The sequence below is a fragment of the Phoca vitulina genome, unplaced genomic scaffold (genome assembly GCF_004348235.1).
Source record: "Phoca vitulina isolate PV1807 unplaced genomic scaffold, GSC_HSeal_1.0 scaffold90, whole genome shotgun sequence".
Classification (NCBI taxonomy): Eukaryota; Metazoa; Chordata; class Mammalia; order Carnivora; family Phocidae; genus Phoca; species Phoca vitulina.
The window spans coordinates 204,209-219,335 of record NW_022589793.1 but is presented as its reverse complement, the minus strand read 5'-3'; the positions used below and the strand labels follow the sequence as shown (position 1 = coordinate 219,335).

Below are 15,127 nucleotides of genomic sequence, written 5' to 3'. Positions count from 1 at the left end.
AGGGCCTTTGTCAGTTGCTTCTAAGTATTTTGTCCTTGAAAAACATACGTGACCGCTGCATGCCTCCATTTCCTCACTGGTACAAGGGGATAGCTAATCCCTTCACACAGCCACCCTGGATTCAAGTGAAGGAAGGACACATGTTCTCATGGGGTTTGGCATCTAGTAGTGCTTAATAACACGGTGGCTATTATTTTTTGTTACTGTTTTTCTATATAACTTATTGCATTGCTCTAACTAGTTAAGGTCTGTTGTTCTTCCAGACTCTGGTTAACCAGCTATCCATCAGAGAAATTTCCAGTTAGCATCCTCCAAAATGGGATCAAAATGACCAATGAGCCCCCCAAAGGGCTCCGGGCCAACCTTTTGCGCTCCTACCTCAATGACCCCATCTCGGACCCCCTGTTCTTCCAAAGCTGCACAAAGGCGGTCATGTGGCAAAAGCTGTTATTTGGCCTTTGTTTCTTCCATGCCATTGTTCAAGAGAGGAGAAACTTCGGACCCCTAGGTAAGAGGTGATAGTGCCCCTGGGCTGCTGGGGCCCAGATCACACACAGATACAGGTGTGTGTTCGAGTTTGTACTCAGAGAGGGTTGCCAGTAAAATGCTGTGTAAGTATATGCTGTGTAGTATTTGGGACAGACTTAGACTAAGCATGATTTGTTTATCTGAAATTTAAATTTCACTGACTGTCCTGTACTTTTACTTAATAAATCTGGCAGCCCCTATAACCAGGTTACTATCAATGTCAGGGAAAGAGCTGATGCTCCAAAATCAGAGGTCTCCTAATTACTGAAGTAATACGTTGATGAGAAGATTGTAGGCCCTTCCCTTTGATGGGTATTTGCTTATCTTAGGCACGAGGGAGTTGTCCCTCCGGAGTTGTCCCTCGTGCCTACTCCCCCAGGGAGTTGTCACCAGCTAATTTATGACATTGTAAGTAGTTCTCTACAAATGTGCATAAGAATGAAAGAAATACAACCTGGACATTTGTGCTTCTTCCTGAAAAAATAAAAATAAATTTCATTATTAATGTAACCTATCCATGGCCTAACTTAATTTAATACTTTATATTAACTTAATACTCTTGTTAGAGCAGAACATCAAATTGCTAAATACAGATTCTACATCCACTTGGTTTTAAGGTTGGGCTGCCTCTGATTTTGTTCAATAGCCTTGAAATGACCCACCTCAATGTATTTTCAGCTGTTCTTTTGGGTTAGATAAGGAGGCAAACTGTCCTCTTGGTGATTCTCTCTGAGCAACCTCTTTCCTTCTACCATCACACCATAGCTCCACAGACCACCTGACCCTTACACTGAGGGGTGCAGAGATGAAACAGTTGCGGGGGGGGACATCCCCCTGCATCTGAGTTTCATACACCACATTCTCGTACCACTGTTCTTCCACCCACACCAGATTTCCAAAAATCTATGTAATAGTTTGGCTTGCAACCAACTGGCCAGTTGTGTTTTGTGTGCCAGACCACGGATTTTATTATTTTGTTATATTTTTTATTTGCACATAAATGTTCGGGAGGAAATTAAATGTCTTTGTTGAACACAGATCCGACCATACCCTGCTGTCTCCCACCACGCCCAGTTAGTTCATGCATTTGTGCCCCTTTCCCAGACCCACTGGGCGTTTATCACTATACCCTTGAAAATGCAAGCGATAGTTTCTTCAAGGTTGGCTATCCCATTTTCCCATGAGCACAATGAGGGGAATTCTCAAAGCTGACTTAGTTCTGTTGCCTAATCATAGATACTGCTCTCTAGCTATGCTCTAGTGTTATTTTTGGAACTCCGTGCATTACCACAGTATACCAGCCAGGGTGAATAATTCTCATTCCACAAATCCCACGATATTAACATCCACCTTAACAAATGGGGAGATCCATAAGGAAATTGATTTTAGAATGGATGTTTTCTCAGGCAGAATGGCTCCCATGTTGGCAGTAAATGTCAAGGCTAATAGTTGGCCTGGTGCTTGATATTCATGGGGCTGAAAGAGGCTCCTGATCCATAATGATGCTTAACTCTACAGCTCAATGTCTGAGTGGAAATTATGAGCTCTTGGCACTGAAGCCTCTTCCATGCTTTGTGCAGGTTGGAATATTCCTTATGAATTCAATGAATCTGACCTGAGGATTAGTATGCGGCAGATCCAGATGTTTCTGAATGACTGCAAGGAGGTGCCATTTGATGCTCTAATTTACCTAACAGGTATTTATGGGAGGAAGCTTTGCAGTTATAAATCTCCAGTATCATACTCCACCCTTCTACTCTTCTGATCCCATCTCTATTCATTTACTTACTCACTCATTCATTCTTTCAACTAACATTGAGCTCTTACTAATGCTGGTCACCATGCCAGATATTGTAAAAAACTAGGATACAATTCCTACCTTCAAGTGGCTCACAGTCTACAAAGGAAAATATATACATATATATATAAATAAATGACAGGGTACCTGGGTGGTTCAGTTGGTTGGGCATCTGCCTTCGGCTCAGTCATGATCTTGGGGTCCTGGAATCGAGCCCCGTATTGGGCTCTCTGCTTAGCAGGGAGTCTGCTTCTCCCTCTCCCTCTGCCCCTCCCCGCACTTGGACTCTCTCTGTCTCTCTCTCTCAAGTAAATAGATAAAATCTTTTTTAAAAAATGCTTTTAAAAAGAAATAAAAGACAATACAGTGATAAGTTCAACAAGAGAAATATTTATGAAGTAGAAAGGTAGCACAATGATTAAATCTCAGGGATGGGGTAGGGGATGATCATGGAAAACTTCCTGAAGGCATAAAGGATGAGTTTTGAGGGATGAATAGGAGTTTATAAGTGGAAGAAGAAAGTAGGGTAGGCCGTGGGAAGGAAGAAGGAGAGCAATCCCAACAGAGGTTCCCTGAGGTGAAAACAGCACTTGCTGTTTTGTATTAAAGCAGTCTATCAGTGACCTTTTATTAGTCACCCAATATATACTAGTACATAATATGGAAGAATGTAAATGTGTAAAACTTGGTTGCTTCCCTCAAGGAACACATCATGTAACCCCAGAGATAGGAGATAAACTATAGACGGGCTAAGTGAGTGGAATACCATGGCCAAAGGTCAAAATGCATCTTAGTAGGAAAACCCTGGGCATTTTCAAGATTACACACAAGTTTCTTCCTTAGCTCCATATGTTAAGGAGTTTGTCTGGATACGTTCCCCGATCATGCGGCAGGCACTCTATATACACAGTCATCACATCCAGTCTCCATAGCAACCTTATGAGCTTCACGTTAGTTACCCCATTTTATAGCTGGTGAGACTGAGGCCTCTGGGCAGTGGTTCTCAACCAAGGGCAGTTTAGCCCCCCAGGGGACATTTGGCAATGTCTGGAGACATTTTTGGCTGTCGCCACTAAATAGAGGTGCTACTGGGTAGAAGCCAGGGATGCTGCTAAACATGCATCATTGTCCTACAATGCATAGGACAGCCCCCACCACACAGAACTATCCAGTGCAACATGTCAATAGTGCAAAGATTGAGAAATCTTGCTTTAGAGTAATTAAGTTCAGTTGTAAGAGGTCACGCAGACCTTAACTCAGCACACTGTCCCCTGCAACAAAACCCCAAGTGACACACACAACATAAGGTCGGTGGCTATTAGAACTTCTCTAAAGAAGTGAGTCCTATTCCTATCATTTCAGGCCATTCAGAGGCACATGCCAGTGCTCTTCTTCAGAATGCAGAATGAATGCATCCTTGCCCTGGGGTATGGTCTTAGTATTGGACTGTCAGCAGATCATAAAGCAGCCTGCCCCAACCATGTCAGCCAGTGTGAGGATACTCACTTCCCACCTATTCCCGTCAGGATGGACTAGTTAGGCTGAGATAATCAACAATCCGCGCATCTCAAGGGTGTAAGACTTCAAAGGTCCATTTCTCGCCCTCTCTACATGTCCATTGTGAATTGGCAAGGGTCTGTGCTCATTGTCATTATTTATCAGGGGCACGGCTGGCAAAAGTTCCAGTGACTCTCGATGCCACATCTCAGGACATACATGTGTGTCATACCGCCACAGGGAGAACACTGAAGGGCTCGTGCCAGGAATTAACTGCATACAAACTCGTCTCCCACACCCTGCCCCTGCAAGGGACCCAGAGAAGTGCAACCTGCCTATATGCGTGGCAGGAAAGAAAAAAAAAAAAAACAGATATGGCTGATCATTAGAACTCTGTACTGACACTAATCAGAGAGACAGGTCTCATTTTTTGGACAGTGGTTATCAAATTAGATGGCCCAAAGTCAATACATTCTTAATCCGATACCCCCAGCCCTTTAGCAGGGAGAGTAGAGACCTTAGAAGAGACAAAAGCACATCCTGATGCCTGTAGGAACTTCTGCTCTTGCTACCAGAATAGACATATAAGTAGCTATAAAGAAATGTACCTTCCTAAACAGACATAAAACCCAAAGCCTGCAAGGATATCCCCTGAAGGAAAATTTGCTGATAAGGAAGTGCTCCAGGACTCTGTGCCTGAGATTTACCTTCACTTGCGTTCCCTCTTGGGTGCCCTGTAGCTCTGCCATACTGACTTCGGTGAGGGAAAACCACTGTCTCTTTAATGTTATATTTTAATTATTGTATTTAATATAGTGCTATCAAAAACTTGTTTATAGCCGGGACAGGCTGTGACATTCAAACTGAGCTTTGCTAAAGGCCTGGACAAGTCCACAGAGAGAGCCTCAGAAATCTAGATGGTCTGGACAGCTTCTGCCAGGGCTCAAATTACTCAAGAAGTATGAGCTTCCCCTTAGACCCTTACTTCTCCCTTAATGAACCACCCAGATCCTCCTCCTAGGCATTTAGACCCCTCCAAAACCAAGAGAAGCTGAGGCCTCTCGCCCCAAACTTGGGCCATACTTCCTATTTCTTGTCTGTAGACCTGTGTCTTCCTGGAATGGTTGGGATTGGAAATGAGCCCATCTTTCACACACACTATACACACAGATGTGTTTCCTCCCTGCAGACTAGTGTGTTGTCCATAACTATGAAATACCAGGTAGCACCCACATACTGTGGAATCTGGACCAGCTAGAAAATGGGTCATGGGGTTAGTGAGAATGATTTGATGTGGCTTCCAAAGAATTACCTAATTCTTTTTGTGGAAATCTGAGTGTAGAAACCTGAGTCTCAGAGAATGATATTAATGAAGGGGGTGGAGTATCCCAAAGCAGGATGTATGGGATAATCTCAATTTTCTAAAATAAATAAATATATATATTTGTAATAGCTATAATAAATTGAATGCTTTCTGTGTGCCAAGCACTATACTAAATGTTTTTTAAGCTTTATTAACCGCGACCTTGTAAAATGGTTACTGCAATTATCTCTACTTCTTGATGGATAAGGAACTGCTGGAATTGGAACCCAGGACTGTCTCATGCCAGAGTGCTTGTCCTGAACCATCTTTCTGTAATGCCTTTCACGTATGTATACACACACCCGCATAGCTGAAGAAGAAGCCTAAATGTTCATAGTTACCTCTGGCGGAATTATTGGTGATTGTAGTATATTTCTTTCAGTTTATTTCTGCTTCCTAATTTCTAATAAGGTGAATAGGTACTATTTTTGTAGCAAACATAATACCAAAAAGGCCTGGTGTCATCCCAAGGTGAGCATTGGTTTCAGCAACCCTGTGTCTCAGCAGAGCTCCTTGGCTGGAGAATCCTGTTTTAGGTTAATGACCAAGTTCATTATGACCTTCCTTGGGCTCAACTTCTTCCTGTTGGTTGTCCCCAGGGGAATGTAATTACGGAGGCAGAGTGACTGATGACAAAGACAGGCGTCTCCTGCTGTCCCTTCTGTCCACGTTCTACTGCAAGGAAATTGAGGAGGATCATTACTGTCTCGCTCCTGGAGACATTTACTACATCCCTCCTCATGGCTCCTACCAGGTGAGGGGCTTGGCAATCCCCATGTGGCTAGGGGCTGCAGGGTAGGCAAGGAGGGCCCAGAGGTAGCCTTGGGCTTCCTGACTTAGGCCCATAAACTATTTCCAGTATTCCAAAAAGCCTCTAAGAGAGACATTATTACTGTTTAATGAAAACTGAGCATTTGATAGATAAGGCCTTTTCAAAATGTGGGGTCCATCTTGGGGGGTTAAGGGGACAGATGGCTAAGATGAGGCCTTAGTAGTAAACAGGCTGGAAATTGGTACTTGAAAACAAAGGTTCAAAGGGAAAGGACAGAAAAACTGGATGGAAGAAGGAGACAGGAAAAAGAAAACAGGAAATCTGCGAGAGATTGAAAAGGACTTTCTTTTTTTGAGCACCTGTTATATGCCAAGGCCTAGTCCTCTGTAACCTGACTTATCTTCCCATTTACAAATAAGGAAACTGGGTGTCAAGGTGACACAATTCGTTTGCAATAGAGCTAGGATCCAAATCCAGTTCTGTCTCAATGCAGAGCCAGAACTACTGGGGGCAGGGGGGAAACAAAGAGAAGCTAGGGGTGGGAAGGGAGATACTCAGACCTCTGCCTTCATACTCACTCCCCAGAAAACTGTATGAGGAAGAGCTTGGGATGTGTTCACCCTGTGTGTGTGTTGGGGGCGGGGGGTTGGTGTGTGGGGTGGTGGGCAGGCGTGGCCCGTGGTACCAACCCAGTGTGATTCTTGCTTGGGTTAGGTCTGGCCAAGCCCTGAGTGATCTCTGGGACCTGAGGGTACCTGGGTTTGTGTCAATTGAAGATTTCTTTCCAGTCCTATATCGACTATCTCAGGAACCTACCCATCACAGCCCACCCAGAAGTCTTTGGCCTCCATGAGAATGCTGACATCACCAAGGACAACCAGGAAACCAACCAGCTGTTTCAAGGGGTGCTGCTGACCCTCCCTAGGCAGGCAGGAGGGAGTGGCAAATCCCCTCAGGTAACCAGGTGTGGGGCAGGAGACATAGTTCTGTTTCCCAGGCAGTTTTCCACCTGGTGGTCACGCAGGATTGTGGCTGATGACCAGGAAAGCAGAAGAGTGGAGGTCTAGCAGACCCCTGAGGGGAGAGTATGGGTGCCCGGGTCTTCCTGCTGAGAGTCCTTAGATACAGAGCTGGAAGAGCACCAGTGTTTCCAGATTGTCAGCTGCTCCTGGATACTCTTCATGATTCGTTGCTATACCCATATATCATCTACACTCCATTTACATAATATTTAAAACTAAGTCTCTTTTGCTTAAAAACATTTCTTTTAAAAGCTGCTCATCAGTACCATAAGTGGAAACCCAATGTCATTTCCATAAAGTCATGACAGCCACAAAAAAGAAAATGAAAGCTAAATAGTTATTAGGTTCCTCACAGATGATGTCGCTGAGGCCCTGCTGGCTCCTTGTGGAAAGAGGAAGATCAGCCAGTGTTACAGAGCGTCTAATTAGCACTGATCCAAGACTTTGTCCTTGAGAAGAATGAAAAGTGAAAGGTGGCTGAAACTTGGAAAGAGAGTGACTTTCTCACCTTGTGATTCAACATGATTTGCTCCATGTCCTGGAAACACCTAGAATCAATCATTTTGGGTGCCTTTCGTGGTTAGTGCACACTTTATGAAGCGCAGACCCCGTCCACCATCCTCAATCTACAGATGAGGGTGAAATGAGCATGAGAGGTAGAGACCTGCTTCAAAGCGTTCATCAGCTCAGGCAGAGCCAGACCCAGGACCACCATCTCCTGACGCCACCACATCCTCCTCTTTCCCCGTCCTTCCCTTCCCTACCTTCCGAGCTAACCCATGTTCACGCCATCTCAGCTGTGGATTTCTCTTGATTTGGCTCATAGCGCCATAAGTGACAATAGGTATGAAGATAAAGTAGCCTGCGTGGTCTCAGTTTAGGGATGGAAATTCCCCCTCACAGAAGAGAGAAGAGGGAAGGAAGTGCGTGTTCCAAGCCTCTCAGATCCACAGGATGGCCGAGCTCTCTGTCTCTCCCACAGCCAGGTCCTACTCCTTGTTCCTCTAGGCCTGTCCCCTCTCCACTTGGCCAACTCCATTGCCCTGGACTATTCTTGCTCAACACTGAGGAATGGCCTACTACCTTCCCAGGTGGCCTGTCCTGTCGCTGGCACTGAGCAAGAGTCCCATCTGTACCGTGAGCTGGTTCTGAGACGCTGGCTGAGGGAGCTGTGGGAGATGCTCTCCTAGGGCTGACCTTAAAAGACAGGAGTTTAGCAGGGTTCAGTGCTGCTCTGAGGCTACCTGGCTGAGCAAGAATTCCCTGCCCAGCCCTCAGGCTCTCATTGCTCTGCTTTGTTACTTTCTGGGCCAAGAGGCAATGCCTTCCCAAAGACCAGTAGAGAGGTGAGGGCCCTCCTTTTCCCCGGGGCAGATTTGGCTTCTGTGGGAGATGTCCCAGGAAGATCATACAGACTCAATGTGAACTGGTTCAGGTTTACCCAGACAAAACCACAATGCACAGGCCTTGTTTCTCATTCACCTCTCTACTGTCTGCCCTTTAAGGAAGTGATTGAAGAGCTGGCCCAGGACATACTCACCAAGCTTCCCAATGACTTTGACCTGGAAGTGGTTGTGAAGTTGTACCCTGTGGTCTATGAGGAATCCATGAACACTGTCCTAAGACAGGAGCTCATCAGATTCAACAGGTGGGCCAGATGGTCTTACTTGGATCCTGGGAACTTGGATCCTGGGAGTTGGAGTGTAGGGGTATGATCTTATGGGCGGTAACAGATGTGTATGCTTGATAAGGGCTGCTGTGCAAAGGAAGTGGCTTGCCCCACTTATAGGGAGGGCTGTCAAAAGGGCCATCCCAGTGTGTGTTCACCTACTGTTAAATCATTTTTTCTATTCATTCTCTCCCATTCATGCATATGACACCTGGAAAGTCAGGTTAAAACCAATACCAAGCAGGCTAATAGTAAAAGTAACTGTTAGAACCACTTTTCTTAAGCCCTTAGTGCCACGTATGGCTCCAAGCACCATGCTTGTGTTTATGTTCAGCCGTATAGTAGTCTTTTGAAATATGCACAATTAGTAATCCCTCTGCCACCAATTTACAGATGAGAAAACTGAGACCCAGAAGAGTGAAGTAATTTGCACAAGGTCCCATAGCCATTCAGTGAGAGAACTGAGTTTGAACCCAGGCTGTCTGATCCCAGAGCCCATGCACTTAGCCAATAGGTGAAATCAATATGAACAGAGAAAGTGGTGGAGAGAAGTTTATCCCACTACCCCAACCACAGAGGTAGGGAAGGGGTGTTATGGGCTGGCCATGGGGCTAAGGGTGTCTGGCCCTACTCACTTCTGCAATTACTATATATAGCATAGAACCCAATAGATCATCTTGACTTGACTTCTAAATAAGACTGAAGGATTCTCAAAGACCATCTGTGCCAAATGAGAAAACTCATCACTTCTGCCTTCAAGTCCAAGGTTCTTACTGCTCCCAGTTCTTCATCTGTTACTATCTCCATTTTGCCTCATTGGTCATAGCTCAGTTTTAGGGACAGCCCTGACTCTGAAGGACTAGAGAACTGGAAGAATGTCATCTAAAAATTCCTTGCCTTCCCAGTCTTAGGAGTCAACAGGCCATATGGGGGAACCAAGCAAAGTATGGGGTGTGAGCTAAGGATGCAGCAGCACTCCTGTGAGTCAGATACCTTGGTGTGGTGGGAGATAATTGTCATTCATCCAGATATTAAGCCTAATGGCTTCCCTCTTCTAAGGTCACTGGAACTCCTCCTTGGTGGTTGCATGGGCCTTCACTAGCCTTTACCACTGGTCATTGTAACAGAAGAGAACAGGGTAACAGCAATCTTATTTTCCAAAGATGGTCAGGATTAATCACATTGAGTAATACTCCTACATTCCACCCCCCAGTACTTTTTTTGACCTGTTCACCAAGTGGTATGAGAAGCCTGAAATGATTAGGTGAAATTCAGCTTCCAATTCAGGGGAGCCATTATTGTGTCTTCTGGGGCAAATGTTCCTTCCCTGGGAGCTAAAACCTTGAAACTAGCAGAGCTCATAGTTGCAAAAATAGAAAAAGCTCTTGCAAGTAGGTCTTTAGGTGGAATAGCTACAGATCTGCAGTATAATCCCTCAGATGGTCACTTTGCCCCTTGACTCCTCAGCAAAGCACATGCACCAAATGTCTGACCCTTAAATTCCTCTTAATAGGAATATTTAGCGATTACACATCCAGGAATCTCTTTCTTGTATTTGATCATTCTCGTATCCCTTTGGCTGGGATTCCAAAAGTCTTTGGAGATGACGAGTTCTCTCTGGTGGCATGTTCTTTGGCACTCTCAGGTGAATTCCCTCTGGGCTTGGCTAGGTCTCATAATATAGAGGCCAGAGAGAGAGACAGGCAAACTTGGCATCTCTCAGGATGCCCTTCAGCTGCCTTTTCTCAGGCATGGACTTCATAATCTATAAAAATAACAACTTTGACAATATGGATCAAATCCCTTCAAATTGTATTACCTTTTTTTTAAAAAAATTTATTTATTTATTTCAGAGAGAGAGATAGAGGGAGAGAGCACACGCATGTGGTGGAGGGACAGAGGAAGAGAGAAACTTAAGCAGACTCCACGCCCAGTGCAAAGCCCAACATAGGGCTTGATCTCACGACCCAGAGATCATGACCTGAGCCAAAACCAAGAGTCAGACACTTAACCTACTGTGCCACCCAAGCGCCCCAATTTTATTACCTTTTGACCCAGAAATTCTACCATTACTAGGAAAATCATTAAAAGTTTCCACGAAGATTGATAGGGATGGATGTTCCTAGCAGTGTTGTTTACAGTGACAACAAACCTAGAAATAACATGTTACAGCAATAGGGAAATTGTTAAATAAAAATTGCAGTCATTAAAAAGGATGATTTAGGGGCGCCTGGGTGGCTCAGTCGTTAAGCATCTGCCTTCGGCTCAGGTCATGATCCCAGGGTCCTGGGATCGAGCCCCGCATCGAGCTCCCTTCTCAGCCAGGAGCCTGCTCCTCCCTCTCCCGCTCCCCCTGCTTGTGTTCCCTCTCTAGCTGTCTCTCTCTCTGTATCAAATAAATAAATAAAATCTTAAAAAAAAAAAAAAAGGATGATTTAGGTCTCTATTGAATTGGAAAGATGCTCCCTATACGCTAACAGAGAAAAACAAATACAAAAAAAATTTATGTTTATATATAGAAAAATTTGGAAAGATAAACATCAAAGTTATCTTTAGGTAATGAGATACTGGGTGATTTAATTTTCTTCTCATCTTCGTAATTTTTCTATGATGAGTGTATATCACTTGTATGACCTTTGAAAGAGGGGAAAAGTGAAAGGAGACCTGGAGTTAGTATACTTGGATAGGATAAAACTGGAGAGCCTGGCTGAGTCAGCTCCTTTGTTCTTGCAGGCTGACCAAAGTGGTTCGCGGAAGCCTCATTAATCTTGGCCGAGCTATCAAAGGGCAGGTCCTGATGTCCTCAGAGCTGGAGGATGTCTTCAGTAGCATGATCGTGGGTAAAGTGCCAGCCATGTGGATGGCCAAGTCCTACCCATCACTAAAGCCACTTGGGGGCTATGTGGCTGACCTGCTGGCCCGCCTGGCCTTCTTCCAGGTACTTGGGAGTCAGGGCAACTGGGCACCTGGCATGCTCATTCAGGTGTAGAGGACATTCTGAAATGGCCTGAGCACCTACTAGAGACAATCTTCCCAGAGTTGAGGTCGGAGGGCAGGGGGAGACTTTTCAGAGTCTTTGGAAAGATTATAGCCTATAGAGGCAAGAGTAGGAACTAGAATACATGTCACGAACTGGTGGCTCGTGGACCAGATTCGACTGATAGATATATTTGGATTGGCTGCCTGGTAATTTAAATTTTTTGAGCAAGCATGTCAACATTGAATTATTATACATAAAACTCCAGATATTTGTCCTGCAAAAAAAAGGAAGACCTGAAACAATGGGCCTGCATTCCTGAATGGCAACTATTATGAGATGAGTGCTGTTGCTCAGTTTAGACAAGGCACATAGTTTCCACTGCTACAGTCCCTGCCAGTCTCTGTTGTACCCCTGACACCAGCTTGCACCTATGCTTTTCTTAAAGTAGAAATATATATCTTTGTACCTGCATTTCAAAAGTGGGAAAATATAAGCTAAACTTAGAGGGCTGCCTGTTTTAAGAAAAATGAGAAAAGAGATTTTTCCTAATGGGACTCATTTACATTATCTGCCTTTGAACTATCTTTGATGTGTTGTTGATTTTGAATTTTTATTTCTGTGGCTCTCCAGGAATGGATTGACCATGGGCCCCCTGTGGTCTTTTGGATCTCTGGATTCTACTTCACACAGTCTTTTTTGACGGGTGTCTCTCAGAATTATGCCCGGAAATACACCATCCCCATTGACCACATCGGATTTGAGTTTGAGGTAGAGGTGCTTTGGGTTAGGCCAGCTCGTGGGACCAACCAGGGAAAGCAATGTTGCCTATTTCTTAATGAGTCCAAACATTTGGATGTGTTAAGGCCCAAATGCTTCTGAGATGGTACAAATGAAGTATTTAGCACAAATTAAAATAGCTCCAAAGTTATTCCTGACAGAATCAGAGGATTCCCAAGGCTTTGTCTCTGTATATATATATAAGGAATCTTCCCAGAGGAAAGCTCTGCCACCATTATACCAAGAAAAATTGAAGCATCCTCCCCCACTGTTTATTCATCATGGTGGACTCTTCCTTTGGAAGGACTCTTCATTTGGTCTTGGGTAGTCCTTTGCTTGGAGTGAAGTCAAAGGAATGTCCAGTAATCAAATATCACTCTGTCCATATATGGAGAGAAAGGAGTAAGATCATCTTGTTGAGAGGTTGCAGACTGGTTGCCTAGGTCTTGATTTAGTTTATAAATGAATTTGATGGTCTTTGAAGACAATGTTAAGCTGAAATTAATGCAATAAAGTAACAAAATAACTGGATAAACATTGGAGAAAAAAGACAAAACCATCTTTTTTGATGTTGAAATGATTGTATACCTAGAAATCGTGAAGACTCTAAAAACACACCTATCAGAATACTGATAGGTAATAGGTATCAGAATACTGATATGGTGGCTGGATACTGGTTAAATATACAAAAATCAATAGCCTTTTCCTATTCTAGCAATAAGTACTTAGAAGTAAAGGCGAGAAAAATATTCACAATAACAAAAAGATTACAATTTGAATGATTTTAAATGGAGTTTGTGATCTCTGGTTCACCATAATCCCCACCACTCCTCGTTTTCCTACACTTGGACCATTTTCTGCACTCGCCTGAAGGAATTTGACTTTGCCACCTCTGAACCTAAATAGTGGTGTGCTGGAGCTGGCTTATATCAACTCACCAGGGCCAGTTGTGGCTGGTTATTACATAATTGATAGCCTGAAACTGACCATATGCACCATAGACATCAACAAAAACTACAAATCAAGGCTTTATTTCTCCCCACTAGAGAACTGCTTCACCAGTGTGTGTCTGAATCTAACCCCTCACTTTATAGATCCAGGTCCAGAAAGGGAAAGGACTGTGCAAGGTTGCTAAGCTATAGTTAATGTGGCCTCCTGACTCCTACTTTAGTGCATTCTCTCTGCCCACCATATATATTCCTAGTCAGCGTGCTGACTAGGAATCAGGCCCAGTCCATGTGTGAGGGCAGGAGGATTATCACAGAAGCCCCAGTGTCCTGGGAAATGCATGTGGGAAAGGCAGGCATTGCAGCAGATATTCTAATCTCTTCATGCTGCCCCATTTAGGGAAATGGCAGGTAAAAGAACTTACAGCTTCCTCTCTTCTAGGTTACCCCACAAGAAACAGTCATGGAGAGTAGCCCAGAAGATGGGGCCTACATAAAAGGCCTCTTCTTAGAAGGTGCCCGCTGGGACAGGAAAACAAAGCAGATTGGGGAGTCTTTCCCCAAAATTCTCTATGACCCATTGCCCATTATTTGGCTGAAACCTGGGGAAAGTGCGATGTTTCTGCATCAGAACATTTATGTGTGTCCAGTCTACAAAACGAGTGCCCGAAGAGGCATCCTCTCTACCACAGGCCACTCCACCAACTATGTCCTCTCCATTGAACTACCAACAGACAGGCCCCAGAAGCACTGGATAAACCGAGGGGTAGCCTCTCTGTGCCAGCTGGATAATTAATGGCATCTGTCTCAATGCAGAAAATAAAAGGCATTTCGTTCTCGACCACAGCCTAGCTTTCCTTTTGTAAGAGGCACCTGGTATGATGAGGATGGCAGCAGTTATATAAATAGAGCGCTTGCTATGAGCCAGGATTTCAGAACAGCCCTATAAAGTAGGTTATTATCATCATCCTCATTTGATGGCTGCAGAAACTGTGATACAGAGAAGGTAAGTAAGATCTCCCAAATCAGATAGCTACTAAAATAGTGGAGCCTGGATTTGAACACCAACAGTGGGACTCTTTCTTCAACCTAGACCTTTAGCCATTTGGCTAAGCCCCTTTTTGGTTTTCTCTTGTCGGTTTTGCTATAACTGCCACTGAACTTTTAATTGCTTCTTTCCTACTCTGTGTCTATGCACTAACATCAGAGTCTCAGGTTCAAAGAGGATTGAGCTGCTTTCATTTTTTAAGGTTTTGATATATTTGAAAATCACTTCTCACAATAATCTTGTGTGGTGGGGTATTATTATGCCCATTTTAGAGATGCAGAAATGGAGGCGTAGAAAAATAACTAGCCCAAGCTTCCACAGTTCATCAATGGTAGAACTGGACATAAATACTTCTCTACTAGCCTGCAACAGATGCACGGAAATTTCAGGAAGAAAGGAGACATGAGAGAACCAGTATTTGTTGCAGGCCTACTGCGTGCCATGGGCCTTTAGATGTCTTGATTGTTCCTCTGTGGTAGGTACGACAGTCTCTCCCTCTGGAGGTTCGGGGAGATTATGTAATTTGCCTAAGGTCACCTAGCTCTTTCACATTGCAGAACCAGGTTTTGAGGCAAGGTCTGTCTGGCTCTAGAAGCCATGCATTTTTCACTGCCACATGCCGCCTCCCTGCCAACAACTTGGCTGTGTTATGATGTAGAGTCTTAAATGTGTAGCTGCAACAGCCATGTCTAAAAAATTTCTAGTTTATCACTGTTTTCACCCAGG

General features: G+C 44.2%; 2 protein-coding genes across 2 annotated transcripts in view; one reads left to right on the top strand and one right to left on the bottom strand.

Moving 5' to 3' along the window:
• DNAH3 (dynein axonemal heavy chain 3) overlaps nucleotides 1-14,187 on the top strand; it is a 162,775-nt gene extending 148,588 nt beyond the window's left edge. Inside the window, exons 54-61 of the mRNA XM_032396197.1 lie at nucleotides 264-508; nucleotides 2,109-2,225; nucleotides 5,786-5,940; nucleotides 6,747-6,914; nucleotides 8,486-8,628; nucleotides 11,383-11,587; nucleotides 12,260-12,397; nucleotides 13,796-14,187. Coding sequence (XP_032252088.1) covers nucleotides 264-508; nucleotides 2,109-2,225; nucleotides 5,786-5,940; nucleotides 6,747-6,914; nucleotides 8,486-8,628; nucleotides 11,383-11,587; nucleotides 12,260-12,397; nucleotides 13,796-14,149 — 1,525 coding nt within the window. The 3' untranslated portion in view covers nucleotides 14,150-14,187. The remainder of the gene's footprint in view (nucleotides 1-263; nucleotides 509-2,108; nucleotides 2,226-5,785; nucleotides 5,941-6,746; nucleotides 6,915-8,485; nucleotides 8,629-11,382; nucleotides 11,588-12,259; nucleotides 12,398-13,795) is intronic.
• LYRM1 (LYR motif containing 1) overlaps nucleotides 1-15,127 on the bottom strand; it is a 39,481-nt gene that overhangs the window by 2,450 nt on the left and 21,904 nt on the right. The gene's annotated exons all lie outside the window — the stretch shown is intronic.